Genomic DNA, 19,093 nt, shown 5'->3' on the forward strand with positions numbered 1-19,093 from the left:
TGGTGACCACTGACCTATTTTCTGTCTTTAGAGTTTGACCTTTCCCAGAATATCATCCATGTCATCATATAGGCTGGAGCACCAGAGTCTGGCTTCTGTCATTCAGCATCATGCATGTGAGAGTCGGCATGTTACCGTGTGGATCAGTACAGTGTACTTTTCATTGCTGACTAATATTCCATCCAGGGGCTGAAGCTTATTGATCTATTCACCAGCTGAAAGACATTTGGGTTTTCTTCCCAGTTTGGGGCAATTACAAATAAACGTACTATGAACATTCGCTTAGAGATTTTTGTGTGAATATAAGTTTTCATTTCACTTGAGTAAATATCCAATAGTAAGAATTCTGGGTTGAATAAGTAATTCTGGGTTGAATAAGAAGTTCCTTCCCTTCTTCCTTCCTTCCCTCCTTCCTTCCTCCCCTCCTTCCTTCCTGCCCTCCTTTCCTTCCTTCCTTCCTTCTTTCCTCCCTTCCTTCACTCCTTCCTTCTTTCCTTCCCTCCTTCCTTCCTTTTTGCCATTCTAAGAGATGTATAGTGGTAATCTCATGTTTTTAATTTTCATTTTCCTAATGACTAACAAGACCAAGTACAATATATTTTCATGTGTTTATTTGCCATCTGTATATCTTCTTTGGTGAATTGTCTGCTCAAAGTTGTTGCCCATTTTAAAAACTGAGATGTACGTTTTCTTAATATTGAGTTTTGAGAGTTCTTCATATATTCTGGATACAAGTCCTTTCTCAGATATGTGATTTGCAAATATTGTCTTCCAATTTGTGGCTTCACTTTTTACTGTCTTACTGGATTTTGAGAAGCTCTTAATTTTGATGAAGTCCAATTAATCAATTTTCTTTCCTTATGAATCATGATTTTGGTGTCATATTTAAGAAATCTTTTCCTTTGTCCAACTCAGGGCCACAAAGATCCTATTTTTGAAAAGAGTTTTATGGTTTTAACCTTTACATTTTGGTCTATGACCCATTTTGAGTTACTTTTTGTATATGGTACAAGGTAAGGATTGACGTCCTTATTTTTAATATGAATTTTAAGATGGAATGAATTTTAAAATTGATTTAAATACAGATTTTAAATATGGAACCCAATTATTTACGTCTCCACAAAGTTGCTTTTGCATCTCTGTTGAAAATTAACTGACCATGTATGTGTGGATCTAGTTCTGGACTCTCTTATTCTCCCCCACTAATGTATATGTCTCTCTTTTCACCAGTAGCAAACTGGCTTGATTACAGTGGCTTTATACTGTTTTGACCACCTCCTATTCACCTGTTGGTGAGAGAGGGCTCGCCTGCCCTCAACAGAACGAGATGGCTGAACACGTGACATACAACACTAAGCAGATCAGACTGGCAGAGATTCTTAGTCACAAATACTCCTGACCCTGGGAATGAGGATGCTGCATGCCCTGCGGGGCCACAGGAGGTCAAAAACTGAGCATGGCTGTAGGGAGGCAGGCTCTGTAACATCAAGAGGGTAGGGTACCCCCTGCTGATCACAGGAGGATGCGATGGGCTTGTTTGAATAATTATTCAATCTACTTAACATTTCAGCTCCGTAAACAACTATACAGAGTGTGTGCCTTGGAAGCAAATGAGCCCTAAAGCAGAGGCGTGAGCAGGAGGAGACGGAGACGGTGGCTGCATTCTTCCATGTGTCCACTTTGTTTCTCCATGGCCTCCCTGTCTGAAATGTCAAGCATGCTCACCTCGATATTTCATTTCTACCTTCCTGGGTTAATTTTCTTCTTAGTGATTATTACCACTGGAATATTATAAAGCTTATTTACATGTCTCCCACATTACAGAATATCATCTCCTCAAGGGTCAGGATTTAAGTTGGTGCTGTTTTTAAGCTACTGTATCCCAAGCATCTAGAACAATGCCTAACACACATGGGTGACTAATAAATGTTTGTTTGTTGGATGGATGAAAGGACTTGAGCTGTCTTTCCGTGACTCTGACATCCTTGGGGGTGGGGAAGGGGATGTCTCCTCCCTCTGTGGATTGAAATAAAGGGTCCGTCGTGATTTCACGGAATTTGTGTATGAGGCCTTGGATGACTCAGCTACCTGGAGTAAGTTTCTGACTGAGGAGTCTTACCATGATCCAGTTCCATGATCCCCAACCAATCACAACATCCTTATAATAATACCCCTTAGTTTCATCCGAGTAGAAACAAAAAGCCTACTTTTCCCAGAAGCACATTCATGGACTTCAGACAGCCTATCATTTTAAAATAAGTGTTAAGCAACATTGTATATCAACTATACTTCAATTTAAAATTTTTTAAAAAATAATAGATAAATAAAGTAAGTGTTAAGGCCATAAAAAAGTAGACGTAATCTAGGAAATAAATTTAGTCACTCTGACTTTAAAACATAAATAAAAATACCAGTTCTATGAGAATTGTATATTATCGAGTATAAAGTTTATTGGTATAGTTACTAAAACATAATAAATTTGAAAATTACATCATTATGGAGAATGTTTACTGCTTTGACCCAAAGCCAAGAAAAAATAATATTTCCAAGAGTAAAATAAATGCCAGTTACTGTTAACAAGAAGGTCTATCTATAACTGAAGCACAGAGAGAAAACACTGAATACATTGTATTTTGTTGACAAAGAAGATACGCTGATTATTCAGTTTTATGAGATGCCTGTTGTTGCATTTCACTAGCCTACAGATTCAAAATTTTAAGTATAAACCAGTGACTTGGCTGTTTTAAATGGAACATGTGTTTTGGTTTGCTTTGCTTTCAGAGTCTTCACGGTGAAATGGTGAGCTCACCTGCATCCAAGTGAATAGAAAGGGTAAATGATTTTATAGAGATATCATCAGAGGCTTCCCATCCTGGCTGGATTTTAAGCTTACAATTATCTAAAGGAGAGTTCTTAAATAATAATTTAAGTTTTGCATGACTTAATTGTTTGGATAGAGGGAAATGTCACATTCCCAAGTTCATTACCAACATGTCAGAAGATCACATGGAGATAACACACGGCAGGTATGAATGACATGTCATGTATGTGACACATCCACGCAGATATAAAGAATTAAGTCTTCAAATTGATTATGAAGACTCTGCGTCTCACTCTGTCAACTTCTCGATGCCACCTGTGCTTACCAACACCCCCCGTGAGACGTCCAGCTCATCTGCTCCCACAGCCACTCTTTTATTTCATAAAATCACAAGTCCACCGAGAAACAGTGACTCATCCAGGGCGGAAAGTCAGAAGATTTTCAGACTTAGACAAGAGCCTCTGATTCAATGACAGCTCTAATACAGCAAGCATCTGCCTTTCTTTTAAGTAAAATATTCATTTAGTATACCTTCAATAAACTCAAACAAATGACATAAACTTTAATCTCATCACAAAGTATTTTACATTCATAAGTCTTCATTGTATCCAAGGTACTTAGAAATAATAAAGAAATAAAGAGATGGTAACATTTCACAAGCATTAATTGCTCCCTGAATAACTGTTAAAGCTGCCATATTTCTAGCTTTGGAGAATCTCAAGTATATTTTATGTACAGATGCTTTTTAATGTTTGTAAAAGTCCCCAAATCACCAAATTGAACTAAATCAAGCTTTTTATCAGCCTTGAAATGTTTGACATCCTAAGGCTCCAAGCTTGATCTTAAAGAAATGCAGTTGCTATTTTCATCTTTTTGTTGAAATTAGAAAATCTTAAAAATGTCAAAACAACACAGTAAAGCACATGAAAAGATGCTCAACATTGCTAATTATTAGAGAAATGCAAATCAAAACTACAGTGAGGTATCACCTCACACTGGTCAGAATGGCCATCATCAACAAGTCTGCAAACAATAAATGCTGGAGAGGGTGTGGAGAAAAGGGAATCCTCTTACACTGCTGGTGGGAATGTAAATGGCGCAGCCACTATGGAGAACACTATGGAGGTTCCTTATGAAACTAAAAATAGAGCTACAATATGACCCAGCAATCCCACTCCAGGGCATATATCTGGAGAAAGCCATAATTTGAAAAGTACATGCACCCCAATGTTCACTGCAGCACTATTCACTATAGCCAAGACATGGAAGGAACCTATATGTCCATCATCAATGGATAAAGAAGATGCGGTACATTTATACAATGGAATATTACTCAGACATAAAAAAGAATGAAATAATGCCATTTGCAGCAACATGGATGGACCTAGAGATGATCACACTAAGTGAAGTAAGCCAGACAAAGATAAATATCATATGATATCACTTATATGTGGGATCTAAAAAAACGATACAAATGAGCTCATTTACAGAACAGAAACAGGCTCACAGCCTTCGAAAACAAACTTATGGTTACCAAAGGGCAAAGGTGGGGAGAGGGATAAATTAGGAGTTTGGGATTAACATATACACAATACTATATATAGATAATCAGTAAGGACCTACTGTACAGCACTGGGAACTCTACTCAGTATTCTGTAATAACCTGTATGGGAAAAGAATCTGTAAAAGAAAGGATATATGTATATGGACAACAGAATCACTTTGCTGTACACCTGAAAAAAAAGGCAATATAGTACGTACTTTAAATTTAACATTGGTTTTATTCAACCAAATGCTCGAGAACTCAAATGATTTAGCTGTATGATAGCAAGGAGCAAAACTTCTTATATGTCCAATTTCTAACATCTTTTTCAGAAACACAGCCAGACTCTACAACAGAAGTAGGAATTCTCTAGCCCCAAAGCTATTGTTTTTATACTATTGCTTCTCTCTATTCTAACTCTAAAAACTAATTAAAAACATGAAGGGTAGCATTTCCAGTCCTAAAAAAAGTCATCTACAGACACAGCATATTAGAATATCTTAGTGACATGAAGAAGCAATAAGAGTAGCAGCAGTTACACTGGTGTGGCCACACACAAAAAAACTGTCTAACTTTATGGCTGATTTTGCTTGATTAGTGTTTTATGGATCAGGTGTGTGTCCGTTTTTGTTTTTGTTTCTTTTGTTGTGAAAATTAAGGTTCTTTTTGGAGAAGATTCTGAATAAGTCTGAAAAACCAAAATGCAAGTAGATAATGTAGGTTTTGGGGGACTTCAAAATGCAGATGCTAACAGCCTGAATTGCCATCTATCAATAACGTTCAGTCACCTTCATTTCAGAGTAAGACATAGACTAAGTGTATGTCTCAACACCAAGCCATAAAACTGACAAATAGCTTCTGGTAAAGGTAGTATTATACCATATATTTTGGAACTCAGCTTACCCTTAATTTATAGGTGTTTTTATCTGTCATTCTTCCATGAATTATGACAGTATCAAGAAGTACTGCCATCTATTTGGGGGGAACAGAAGAGAAATGTAGAAATAAATGGAATGTTTTTCTTATTGCCCTCTACTACAACCAATTAATGAGGAAAACCATCTTTAACTTTTTCTGGATGTTATACATCAAGGCAAGATCTTGACTTTAAGTTTGATATGTATTTGGTGAAATTCTCTGATAGACTCTAGGCAACGATGCAGAAATGTTGCTTTTAGCCCACAGAGTGAATGCTACAATCTTAAGAGCTGTTCAATATCTCACAGTAAACTGACTCTTTCCAAGGATATTTCCATTTAAATTTGCTAGGAGGAACTTGCCTGAGTATGTTTATATCCCCAGAGTCAATTCTAATCTTAGAGTTCATAAGATGATAGAGGCGTATGCATTTCATGATAGATCAGCACTTTCATAGTTGTTACTGTGGATAGCTACATAGTTTCATCCTTTGGGTTTCTGCCTCAACATCCCTTCCTCCAGGAAGTCTCCCATCCCAGGCCAGACTAGAACCTATTATGCATATTTCCACTGATCTTTTTACATCCTCAATACCAGCTCTGCTAGTGGTGTTCACTCCTCCGTCCGCCTCCACCTTCCACCAGTGGACTGCAAGGCTTGTGAGGGCAGGCACACAGCAGGCGTTTAATAAATAGTTATTGCATAAATTCATAGGTGACAGGACTGTGGGATTGTAAATAACCTGAATTACTTGAAACTAATTTTCTTTGTGGCTGTCGTAGAATCTACTCTATGGAGAAACATTTTCAAAATTAACAATGCAAGATATCGTAATTATCATTGTTACGATTTAAATATGACATTCAAATTTCTCAGTTAAGGAAATAAACACAGAATAATATTTTTGGAAGAGTACATATAAAAATAAACATGAGATTGCAATGAAAATATCCTCCTGATTCTGCAAAACTAAAAAGAAGGAAATCTGTGTGCCGTCTCCTGATTCTTGTGGTTTATATGTCAAGGGTGCTTTGGTTTTTATTATCACCCTTTCGGAAACTACCCATCAACCCGTACTCCACTGCGCTGCTTCTTAACGTGGTTTTGGGGTCTTCAAGAATGATTACCCATTTAAAAATTAGAGATTGTAAACGACGTAACAATGCAAGGTAATGAAAGAAAAGCATTCGAAACCATATTTATCAACATGCAATATTTAAAACATTTGTCTACAAATATAACATTTTATAGTAATATCTTTAATATTAATATTATCTATATACTCAGATCCTGCAATGGGGATCTTAGAAAATGTTTAAATGTCCCTAAACATGAATGTAAGAGAGAAATTATATCAGCAACTTCTTTGCCAACCTTCTACATCCCTGAAATATATTTTTAATGCATGAAATCAAGAGGATTGCTCTAAATCCAAATTTCTGTTTACGGAAAGAAATGTGTTTTATGTATGAATCCACATACCTAATCCCTAAAATATACACCAGTTCTGTAAGTCTGAAGAATAACTCAACCGTGTCATAAAGTTAATACTTTCGGGAATGGCAGGACTATTCCTGGCCCAGCTGTGCTACCTCCACAATGCCCTTGAATGGTCCTTGCCTCATACCGGGCCTTTGACAACACACAGTTAGAGCTTTATGTTGCCCGCCTAGCCTTTTGAGGTTAAGATTACTCCCGCACGACAGAGATTTGCCTTAGAGTTTTTATGGTAAATAATTTACACTAGAAATGCTGCATAATGAAATTGAGGGTAGGGAAATTGTTATTTAAGCAAACACAGTCGATCCCAAATCATCTGATATTTCCTGGATCTTACAGCAGGCTCGGTGGACATGGGGTGTGGAGCAGAGGGGCCCAAGGCTATTCACTGGAGGCGTCTCTCCTCTGAACCTAGCTATTAATGAGGCCCACCCCGCTCCCAGCTGTTTTCCTCCTCTCCCCTCCTCGCTACTTCTAAGGCCAGCTTTGTCTTTCATATTTTCACTCCTGACATCCCCAAATCCAACTGGAAATCCAAGTTTCCTTTTGCAAAGGAAATCAACATCAGGTAACTTTACCTGATATATCATTTTTAAAGAGAAATAAAAGCCTTCAGGTGGACGTGTCTTTCTCCTAATTCCTCACGAATTGAAAAGAAGGGAAATGGTAACAACCATAGAGTAAGATGTTCAGAGTCCACCCAGAGCAGGGCGGTCGGGCTCAGCAGAGAGAGGACGGACGTCCCTGCCCTGGAGCTGCTCTCACGGACTGGAAGGTGAGGATCCACGGAAAAGCGGTTCTCAAACAAGGGAGTCATCTGATTTCACCCTTTCATTTCCTTTTCTGCCGCTACTAATTCACTTATTCACTCTTCAAACAATTTGGGGGCAGGATTCTATCCATGGACCACTGTAGTAGATGCTCAGGTCACAAAAATAACACACGACAAACCCTCCACTCAATCTGATCATAGGCTAATGGGAGAATAGACAGAATCAGGGATTATAACTCAGCATGAAAAGTTCCATGCCCGATGCTTAGAGTCTGGAGAGCTGGAAGGCCCCGACCCAGGCATTCCCCAAGGCACACGTGACCCTGCCATGTCCGCATTGCTCACTCTTACGGGGAAAGATATTCTGGGAGGCCAATATCCTCACCAAGTGAGGTTACTAAGTCACTGCCAACCACGAATACTTCACCTGGAGCTGGTATATCAGATTAATTATCCTCTCACCCAGCACAGCTTCCAAATTCGTGTATCCTATTCTTACCTAGCCCTCACACTCTAATCAACCAAAGCCCGATTTCGCCATAAAGTTTTCCCCAGTAACCTTAGGAGGCCGCGTGATGCCCGTGGAGCAAGGACACCTCGATTTGAAATCCTGCTGCTAGTTGAGTGACCTAAGGGAAGACACTTTCTGCCTCTGGTCCTCACCCCCGATCAGGAGGGTGGTGGTGAGAGCCAGTCAGGATTAAAGTGAGATCGTGTGAGCAAAGTGCTGGTTGACTTTACAACAACAAATGTTAGTTTCTTCTTTTCCTTACCTTTTCATCCTTTGTCTCTTGCCTCTAAAATTCTATTAATATAGAAAGCGTGATAAATAGTGAAGAATATAGTGACTATATATTCCCTCTGTGCTGAGGGGCAGGGCGTGGAGGACAAGCTTTCAGGGAGAAGAGGGAATGGGATTCCCAGCCCCGGAGAAGGGGTGAGTTCCTGGTAGGGAAGTTACTGAGGGAGAGAAAAAAGTACTGGCAGAGGGTGGGTGTCACTACGACCCTGTCACTGACACCACCTTGCAGCTAGAGCCGTCTCACCATTGCCCCGGATCTCAACCACACAGCACAGAACAAACCCCCCAATAACAGAATTAGTAAGAAACTGAGATAAAGGGGTCACAGAGGAATATTTGGTATCACGTAAGTTTTGCACATTTCATAATTTCCAAGTTTAACCCACATGACTGTGTACAATTTGGTCTGGGTTATTTCTGCCCCCTTGTCGCTGTGTGTGATTTTAGGCAAGAAATATGACTCCTCTAATAATAGTAGAAACATTAACAACAACAGTAATAATAGTTTATAGTCATGGAGCACTTGCTATGGGGCAGGCACTGTGCCAAGTGCATGGCCTGTATTAACTCAACCCTCACAGCAGCCCTGTGAGACAGTGACCACCATCACCTTCATTTTACAGTCAAAGAAACTCAGGCACAGAGATGAGTAACTTACCCACAGTCACCTGAGATCCTAAATTCACTCATATATTGGATAGTATAAAAATTCTCATGAAAAATGTTTCTACCATAAAATGAGAGACTCTATTGGAAAAATGATGATAAAGTATATGCCACTCTACGACTATCACTCCAAGCGAATCAAGATACCAACCAGCCCTGGCCTATGAGACTTTCACCCTGATGGGGTTTCTCTTCCCCATGGTGCCCCCATCCCAATTCGTCCCCTTGCCCTGGGCAGTAAAAACTAATTGTATTCATCATTCCAGGAACATTGACTCCCAGAGTTCCCTTTCAGCCGCGCTCTCCACCCAGGCCCGGGCTCTGGAAAGCAGAGCATCTAGGGAGGGGCTCACTGCGCGCCCACCCCACCATCATCGGGGTGGGGTGCCGACCCGCCAGGCCCACGCCTGGCCCTGAGTCTTCTTGTCACCTGCTGAGGTTTCAGACGCTGGGTCTGGACATTGGAACCCTAGTGTTTTGAGGACAGAAAGGCAGTAGAATAAAGTACCATCAAGGCCTAGAATAACCTCTTGGTCAGTGGCTCCAGGGCCGAGTCTCCCGTGCTCTCAGGATGAGAAAAGTTGGAACTCTAGGTGCCCCTCCCCCTACAGGGGGGAGAAAACTGCTGATTTGAGGGGTCTGACCCTCAGGGAGAAACAGACCTAATGATGAGTCCAGCAATTGAATGAAGCAAAGAAAAGACACAATTCTTTATAAGGACAAATCTCCAAACAATAGAAAACCATGGACTGAATACCAGAAACTCATTTAAACCCTTTGAAACTGCACTACTCCAAAGTCCTAGGAAGTGCAGTGGAGAAAATAATCCTAAACAGATGATAAATAAGGGGTTTCACAGAGAGGAGGAAAGAGCAGGAAAGATCCCAGCTCAGACCAGCGGTGGCTCCGGGCCACTCACTCACCCTCTGAGCCCACATTTTCATCCCTGTCCTCAATGCCACCCTCCCCCCACCTCATCCAGCCTCAGCCTCATCCCCGCCTCAACCCCAAGTGCAGACTGGGCACTGCATTTATACAAAAGAAAGGCAACTCCCTGGAGAAGAGAGACCATAAGAAGGCACAGCCCTACGTGGAGGAATAAGATGAGTCCCGGTCTCCAGCCGGATCCAGCCTGGAAGAGGGTGGCCACTCATCTCAGGCCCTGCCTGCACAGCCCGACCCACCCTAAGTGGAATGGGCTGGTGTGTATGGAGTGCCCTACTCAAAGGATATTGGAGCCAATTTGTAACAAGAAAGAAGGAGTCATTAATCGGAAAAGGGATACAGTGACCCTACAGATACTAGGTGATCTATACATAGTAGCTACTATCACCGCAAATCCTCCCTTCATAGTTTTGAGCTCAAAAGTTTCTTTCAATCAACAGCCTGCTTCAGCACAGCCCCAGCGTCCAGATTGGCCCTGCAATTCCACCAAGAGTGCCACAGGTCTGCCACTGAGGCTAACAGACTACTTCTATGGGCTCTGTAGTGACATAATTGAAGTCGGGTTTACATTGATTGAAACAGTATCGTTTTGACAGAATGAAAATATTTTAGTAAGCGGCACAACACATGTTTGAGGAAAATTCACAGAGGTGCCCCTGCCCCATGGATTACCTCACTTACCTGTGAAAGCACCGTTTTGGAAGTGAAGGGGGAGGGGTGGTAGGGCCCCCTTCTGCACAATAGCATCTTTAACAAACGCGCCAGCTGGTCAAGCACTAACTGGGCTGGTTTGAAACAGCGTTCACTATTGCCAGGGACTATTCACAGGGCTCTGGGGGGAAAGAACTTTCAATGGCTCAATGTTTATAAATGCTACTGCTGTCCCCCAAACACACGTCTCAGATTCCTGAGGGATCCTGGGAGCTTTTGCCAGAACTTGGGTGAGGGTATACGAGTTTTAAACGGGGAGAGGAGTCGTTAGGGAAACCAAATTAAGCTCATATAAATGAGCGCTTGGTGGTTTGGAGTCTGAAGACCACTTGAGTAAGATGGGGAACCTGGACCTGTCTGGATTCCTTCATTTTAATTTGACAAAGTCTCACAGACAGAGAAAGCATTCAGAAGGCACAACACAGCCGGCCAGGCACTTTGTGTCTTTTTATTTGAAGTTTTGCTACTTTACCTCTACAGCTGCCAAAAAAAAAAAAAAAAAAGGCTAAACTTCAAATGTGGGATATCAAAATAGCGGAGTTTGTGTTTACAACTCGGAGGGTGTAATCGAAACTCCAAATACTGGAGAAACAATAACACGAGTGAGGCGAAGTCAGCCAGAAATGAGAAGTCAGTGTTTCCATTACCACGCAGACAGGGTTTTTCAAGAGTTTATATAACTTGATCGTTAAAAAATGCTCCAGGCTGAAAACCTGGTTTGTGTCAATCTTGGACTAAACTAGTTTGCAAAACTCAAGTTTGTTTGCTCTGCTTTTTTATCCCTTTTCAAGAATGTATTGCTTTGAAACACTGCACATGAAGCTGAACCAAAAAAGTATGTAGACCTAGTGAGCCAATGCTGTTGCAGCATCACCCGTTTTTTAGAAGAAACTGCTGATTTCTCTATGTAGACTCACCTTCAAGGTGACTATGGCACTCAAATCCCTTTTCTAACTCATTCTTTTGTGTCTCCCTTCTCTGCGGTGACTTCAAAGATATTGGAACTTCACATTGGAACGTTCACTTTTGTGGAAATAAATTTCAAATTGGAATTTAACTTGTTAGGAATAAAGTCTACTGTTGTGATTTTCATTATGTTGGCTCGGGTGGAACAGAATAGAGCTTTTATATGGGGACGTCAAAAAGGAAGGAAGGGGGCTTCCCTGGTGGCACAGCGGTTGAGAGTCCGCCTGCCGATGCAGGGGACACGGGTTCGTGCGCCGTTCCGGGAAGATCCCACATGCCGCGGAGCGGTTGGGCCCGTGAGCCGTGGCCGCTGACCTACGCGTCTGGAGCCTGTGCTCTGCAACGGGAGACGCCACAACAGTGAGAGGCCCGCGTACCGAAAAAAAAAAAGGGAGGAAGGCAGTACAATAGACTTGTACGTGTTCAAGACACATCGCCGTGAAGAGGGCAGTGGAGGTCAGCTGTGCATGAATAGAATGATCTAGGGAAGCACAGTGTCTGGAAGCCCACATATTTGGCTGGGAGGTTAGGAAAGGCGGGCCTAGCTCTCCAAGACTGGGTTGCAAGAAATGCCCAGGAAGAGGCATGTCAAGAGGCCAGATCTGACTGGTCTCTATCCTTCACCACCAAGAAAGACAGACTTCATCTTCCATCCAAAGGGTCTAAGTAATTTGGATTCTTGCCTGGGAAGGAGCAGATAACTCAAGAATGAGCTTCTGTGTGTGTGCATATGTGGTGTGATTTGTATGTGTGTGTGTGTGGTGTGTGTGTGGTGTGTGCATATGTGGGGTGTGTGGTATGTGTGTGGTGTTTGCATATGTGGTGTGTATGTGTGTACATGGTGTGTGTGGTGTGTACATGTGTGTGTGGTGTGTGTTTGCATATGTGGTACGTGTGTATGCATGTGGTGTGTGTGTGTGTGTGTGTGTGTACTTTAAGTTTGTATGTCTTTCTGTCCGTCTCTGCCTATGCCTTATAGGAGAGACTCCACAGTACATTCATTTGTAAATGCGGAAAATGGACTTAACATTTCACATTACATTTTTTACTTTCACCTTTATAGAATTATTGAAAATGTTATTTTGAATAAAAATAGAAAGACATAGACTGTGGATTGGAAGAAACGATGTGCTCACGCCCTAATTTAAGCCCCCTCCAGCACAGTCCTTTCCACAGCATCACTCAGCACCTAAAAGTATCTGCAGACACAGGCAAGCTGTAGTTTATAAGCTCAAATTTGAAAAATCTGATGAGTTGTAATATATCCTGTGATGAAACACTTTCAGTGATAAAGAGAGCTCATTATTCATGAAATAGCCTTTTTTTAAAACAAAAGACAATATTTTATTTTCTACATTGCAGTAGTATGAATTATTACTCAAGAGAAAGTAAATAAAATTTTGACATCAGAACATTATTATATATATAACATTATATAGCTGGGTATGGAGTCTCATCTGGATGTGATGCCTCAAATAATTTTCCCATGCTCTTCCTCTTATACCTACCTATTTATTTTTCTTCAAATTCAGCTTTCATTTTTGGGAAGGTGGCAAGCTTCCAGACAACACTTACGGTTAAAAATCCTTCCTTCTGGCCCTAGGAATGCCTGATTAAGAACTACCCAAAGGATTTTTGATTAAGAAGCAATACAAACTATCATTGCTAACACATTTCTACTAAGTCCAAAGAGACTTGAATCTGGCCAAATGTAATAAATCCTTTTTATCATTATAATAATATAACTAAAGTACCATTATTTAAACATTTTATTTTATCAAGTTTTTAATAATGATATGACTTTTATCAAGCATTAAAACCACATCTTAACAATGGGATATTATTCAGCCATGAAAAGGAATGAAGTCCTAACTCAGGCTACAACATGGATGAAACTTGCATACATTATACTGAGTGAAAGAAGCTGGATACAAAAGGTCACGTATCACTTAATTCTGTTTGGGTGAAATGTCCAGAGCAGGTATAACTACTAGAGGCAGAAAGTAAATTAGTGGTTGCCTAGGGATGCTTGGAGAGGGAAAGAAGAATAACTTCATGGGTGCAGGGTTTCTTTCTGGGGTGATGAAAGGGTTTTGGAATTAGATAGTGGTGATGGTTGCACAACCCAAAAACCACTGAACTGTGTTCCTTAAATGGGTGAACTTTATGGTATATGAATTCTATCCCAATTAAAAAAATAATAACCATATCTTAAATCATCAGATCTTAAATCAAGAATCATTTTGATAGGCACTATTATCCAAGGAACTCAGCACTCAATAAAACGGCCAGAATGAATGCTCACTTTAGTTCTGTAAACTTTAGCTCTCTAAAAGTTACACGGTGAGGGATAGTGAATAATTTATGACTACAGATTTAACTAAAGAATCTCTCACTACATTTATGTTAATACTATTTGATCCATGAAGAATTTTGATCTGGCTTTTATTTTACAGGGAATGGTTGGTTTGCTTCACTTCGCTTGTGCTAGCACTTATGAAAGATCAGGAAATTTCAAACCTACAAATGGGTTCCTCAGCGAAAAACTGACCATTTGAAAACTAGTATTTTAGTCTATTTCAAATATTCACTTAAAACATGTGGATTGTATTCCATCTACTTGAAATGCTTCTGTTTCTTTCAAATGACAATCACACAGCCTACAAAAATGGAAGTCGAATTTATCCAATGGTAGGTTAATTCTGGAAAGATGATCCTACCTAGATAAAGCATATACGTGTCGGTTTTCAGATCAAAACCTCAAAATATAACGTGTATAAGGTATATTTCCTTATTCATTTCCTTATGAATAGCAAAAAAACTCTCAATTTGAAAAAGAAACTATCGTGTCATTCACATTTTTCCCATAAAGATGTACGAAATCTTACATTATTCTTTACAACAAGCCTGAAGTCGCTGTCGTGTTTATTTGACGTTTGTACTCGTATTTATCTTATTAGATATTGTACATGTCTCATCTCACCAGCCATAGTGGAAGCACCAGGGTCTGTACGTAAATCTTGATTCTTTTTTAGACTACACCCAAGCATAATGTCTTACATACAGATCACAGTCTACTATCTAATATATGTTGAAGATGCATGAATTAAGTTGCTCACATTACCCCACTGTCTAGGTATATAAATTTCTTTGAATGTATTTATAGTGTATTAGATTGACAAATGGCCAAAAATTGTCACGAATTTTGTAATGTCATCATTGCCTAGATTTCTATAAGCATTATGACACATAGCTTTGTTATTCACGTACGTAATATAAAAAAAAAAGCCACCATCATACTCACAGTTGTAACCAGGTGCAATGCGGTGCTGTGCCTCCAGACTTGCCAACGTGATGTGGAAAATTATATGCAGCAACAGGAAGGAAAAGCTGGTGAAGCACAGAGACTTTAACAACCGTCCTGTGTGTCCTGGGAAGAAAAGCACAGAGATTATGAGCGATCCTGAGATGACCACACTCATTCTGACCTTCGTACCAGTCCACATAGAACACATTTCTACATTACCTATTGTGTAGACTGACTCAAAAGAATATGAAGTGTAACAATGACTCTCTTAATTATTAGTCTAAAGCTAAAAGCATCTTATTCCCTTTGTAAAATTATATAAACACTGATTAAAAATGCAACATGAAAGAAAGATGCTTTCCTATTTATCACAGGATATGTTACCACAAAACGGAACCACTAGAAAGCCTCTGGTCCAGAAAGTTTTATAAGGGAGTTCTGCCAACTTTGATGAAACAGATAATCCCTGTCTTGTAAAAACAGTTCCAGAGAGTAGAAAAAGAAGGAAAGTTGCTTAAAACATTTTACAATTTAGAGTAAGTTTAATTTCAAAATTAAATAAAACTAGAAAAAGAAAGGAATTTAGAAGCCCATTTTACTTATGAATATAGACACAAATTATTTGAAAAAATATTTGCTCACTAACTGAAATAGCAAGGTAAAATGCAATACATCACAGTAAGCTAGTATTTATTGCAGAGAAAGAAATGTGGCTTAATAGTAACAAATCTGTAAGGATAAGTCATATACGGGTAGGCTGATATGATAATTTTCTTAATGGATATGGAATAAGAATCTCATTAAGTTCAAAATCTATTTATGGTAAAATAATACAACACTTAGAAAACTAGGAATAGAAGGAAATATCCTTAAGATAATAAAGAATTGGGACTTCCCTGGTGACGCAGTTGTTAAGAATCTGCCTGCCAATGCAGGGTACACAGGTTCGATCTCTGGTCCGGGAAGATGCCACATGCCACAGAGCAGCTAAGCCCATGCACCACAACTACTGAGCCTGCACTCTAGAGCCCACAAACCACAACTACTGGGCCCACACGCCACAACTACTGAAGCCCATGCGCCTAGAGCCCGTGCTCCACAACAAAGAGAAGCCACTGCAATGAGAAGCCTGCGCACCGCAACGAAGGGTAGCCCCTTCTTGCCGCAACTAAAGAAAGTCCACGCACAGCAATGAAGACCCAACGCAGCCAAAAAAGAAAAATAAAAAGATAATAAAGAATTTATGCCATAACTAAAGCAAATATCCTGTTTATGGTGGAATTTTAGACATAGTCGTATTAATATCAGAGAACCATCAAGGACACTTGATACCCTTGCCACTTATATCACTGGTTGTACTGGCCAGTGTTATAAGAAAAAGAAAGAAGAGTTGTAATAATTAGAATTATTTACAGATAATATGATCAAATGGAATTATTTGCAGATGACATCATCATCAATATAGAATGTCAAACTGAATCCACAGACCAACTATTAGAAAAAAATACACAAAAATGATTCAGATTCAATATCATCTTACAAAAATAAATATATCTCCTCTGCATTAGCAATAATCAGATAGAAAACAAGATACAACTTAAATTAGCAACCAAAACTGTATTGTAAATGGTTTTGTCAATGTGTCAGTCTAATCAAACATCTGATCAGATTAAAGTCTGTAATGAACTGACTTTACTAAATAAAGATATTTTTCTTGATAATCTGGGTAAACTGATTCAATCAGCTGGAAGTCCTGAAAAGAACAGGTGATTACCCTAAAAAATGAAGCTTAAAGGTCTAAAATGTCATAAACATAAATACAAATATAACTAAAATGTCTCATTTTGTCTCACTTTTGATTTATGAGTTTAGCCAAGGGTTTGTCAATTCTGTCGATCTTTTCAAAGAAACAACTTTTGGTTTTGTTGATTCTCATTATTGTTTTTCTATTCTCTGTTTCATTTAGCTCTGTTCTCATCTCCATTACTTCCTTCATTCTGCTAGTTTGCAGTTTAGTTTGCCCTTCTCCTTCTAGCTCCTTGAGGTGTAAATCTAGTATTGATTTGAGATCATTCTTTTTTGATAGTTGTTTACAGCTATAAATTTCCCTGTGATCACTGCTTTTGCTGCATCCAATAAGTTTTGGTATGTTATGTTTTGTCTCCATTTGTCTCTAAGTATTCTTTAATTTCCCCTGTGATTATCTCTTTGACCCACTGGTGTCTAAGAATGCATTGTTTAATTTCCATATTTCCAATTTTCCTTCTGTTATTAATGTCTCAGTTTCTATTGTACTTTGAGAAGACACTTTATATGCTTTCAATCTTTTCAAATTTCTTGAGAATTTTTCCATGGTCTAACATATGGTCTATCCTGGAGCATATTCCATGTAAACTTGAGAAGAATAGGTATCTTCCTATTGCTGAGTGAAGAATTTCATACTTATCTGTTAGGTCTAGTTGGTTTATAGTTTTGTTCAAGTCTTCTTTTTCCTTATCATTCTTCTATTTAGATGTTCTTTCCAGTATTGAAAGTGGGCTACTGAAGTATCCAATTATTATTGTAGAATTGTCTATTTCTCCCTTCAAGTCTGCCAATGTTTGATTCATATATTTTGGGGCTCTGTTGATTGCTGAGTATATGTTCATAATTGTTACATCTTCTTGAATTGACCTTTTATCAATATATGATGTCCTTCTTTGTAACAGTTTTTTTACTTAAAACACATTTTGTCTAATACTAATGCAGCCACCTCAGCACTTTTTTGGTTATTATTAGCATAGAATATCTTTTTCCATCCCTTCACTTTCAACCAACTTTGTCTTTCGATTTTAAGTGAATCTCCTGTAGACAACATATAATTGGGTCATGTTTTATTATGTATTCTACTCCTTTTACCTTTCATTGGCGAGTTTAATCCAATTATATTAAAATAACTACTGATATGTTTTTGTCATTTTGCTATTTTTTTCCTGTATGTCATACATATTTTTCCCTCATTTCCTCTGTTACTTCTTTCTTTTGTGTTTTTGAAGGATAAATTTGCCTAATATAAGATTCTTTTTTTAAAACATAGAAAACAGTTAATTAGTTGATTAATTTTTTACATTGTATATATTCTTTTTAAGATTCTTTCCATTACAGGTTATTACAAGATAGTACTGAATATAGTTCCCTGTGCTATACAGTAGGACCTTGTTGTATCTATCTTATTCCAACCCCATAACTTCTTGCTAACTAATAATAAGACTGAATTAATTAGTTGGAGTGTAATACCATCAGATATATACTCTTTCAAAAACTTTTTTTCCCTCCTGATCCTGCTTCCAAAGACTGTCCTGGCTGCAAAGCTGCTGCTTCCCTGAAGGCATCTAAAGTCTCCTCCACCCCATTCTATCTCTGACCAGAGGAACTGGGGGAAGGGGTCCCAAGAGCTAAAGACTAAAGGGGAAATCTTGGTGAGAAGAGACCAAGAGGGGGATCCTCTAATTCTGTTATAAACCAGTATAAGTCCCGGTCTCACCCCCAAGCTACACATGTGTGGAACAGACCCAAAAGAGCTTTCAGAACTGAACTACGATACAAAGAACCACACAGGTCCCAGACCGACCCCTGAGGGGTACGTGCACAAAGCAGACCCAAATAGAAAAGCAAAGGTTTGAGAACTAACTGACATTGGAACCAGCAGCCACAGAAAGTGAGACAAAGCTTGTGAGCTGAAACCAACCAGACTGCCTGCTAAAACACAGAAACAAAGGGAAAAAAAATCAACACTATCCAGAGGATTTTAAGATGACCCAATGATTCATAACACAATATTTAAAGTGACCAGGATATAATCCCAAATTACTTGGCATAGAAAACACCAGGAAAATCTGACCAATTCTCAAGAGAAAAGACAATGAAGTCAACCTTGAAATTACCCAGATGTTGGAATTATTAGAAAATGACTTTAAAGCATTCCTTACAACCACACTCCACGAGGTCAAGGTAAATAATCTTGAAATGGAGAGCTCGAAGCTGTCAGCATAGAAAGAGAAAAAAAGCAAGAAATAAAAACTTTAGAATTGAAAAAATACAACATCTGAAATTTAAAATTCACTTGATGGACTCAATAGTGGAATAGAGATGACAAAGAAATG

General features: G+C 39.1%; 1 protein-coding gene across 1 annotated transcript in view; it reads right to left on the reverse strand.

Annotated features, from left to right (window-relative positions):
• PIEZO2 (piezo type mechanosensitive ion channel component 2) overlaps nucleotides 1–19,093 on the reverse strand; it is a 338,761-nt gene that overhangs the window by 199,750 nt on the left and 119,918 nt on the right. The window contains exon 3 of the mRNA XM_024763891.1: nucleotides 14,949–15,074. Coding sequence (XP_024619659.1) covers nucleotides 14,949–15,074 — 126 coding nt within the window. The remainder of the gene's footprint in view (nucleotides 1–14,948; nucleotides 15,075–19,093) is intronic.

Source organism: Neophocaena asiaeorientalis, unplaced genomic scaffold (assembly GCF_003031525.2).
Source record: "Neophocaena asiaeorientalis asiaeorientalis breed wild unplaced genomic scaffold, Neophocaena_asiaeorientalis_V1.1 scaffold110, whole genome shotgun sequence".
NCBI lineage: Eukaryota > Metazoa > Chordata > Mammalia > Artiodactyla > Phocoenidae > Neophocaena > Neophocaena asiaeorientalis.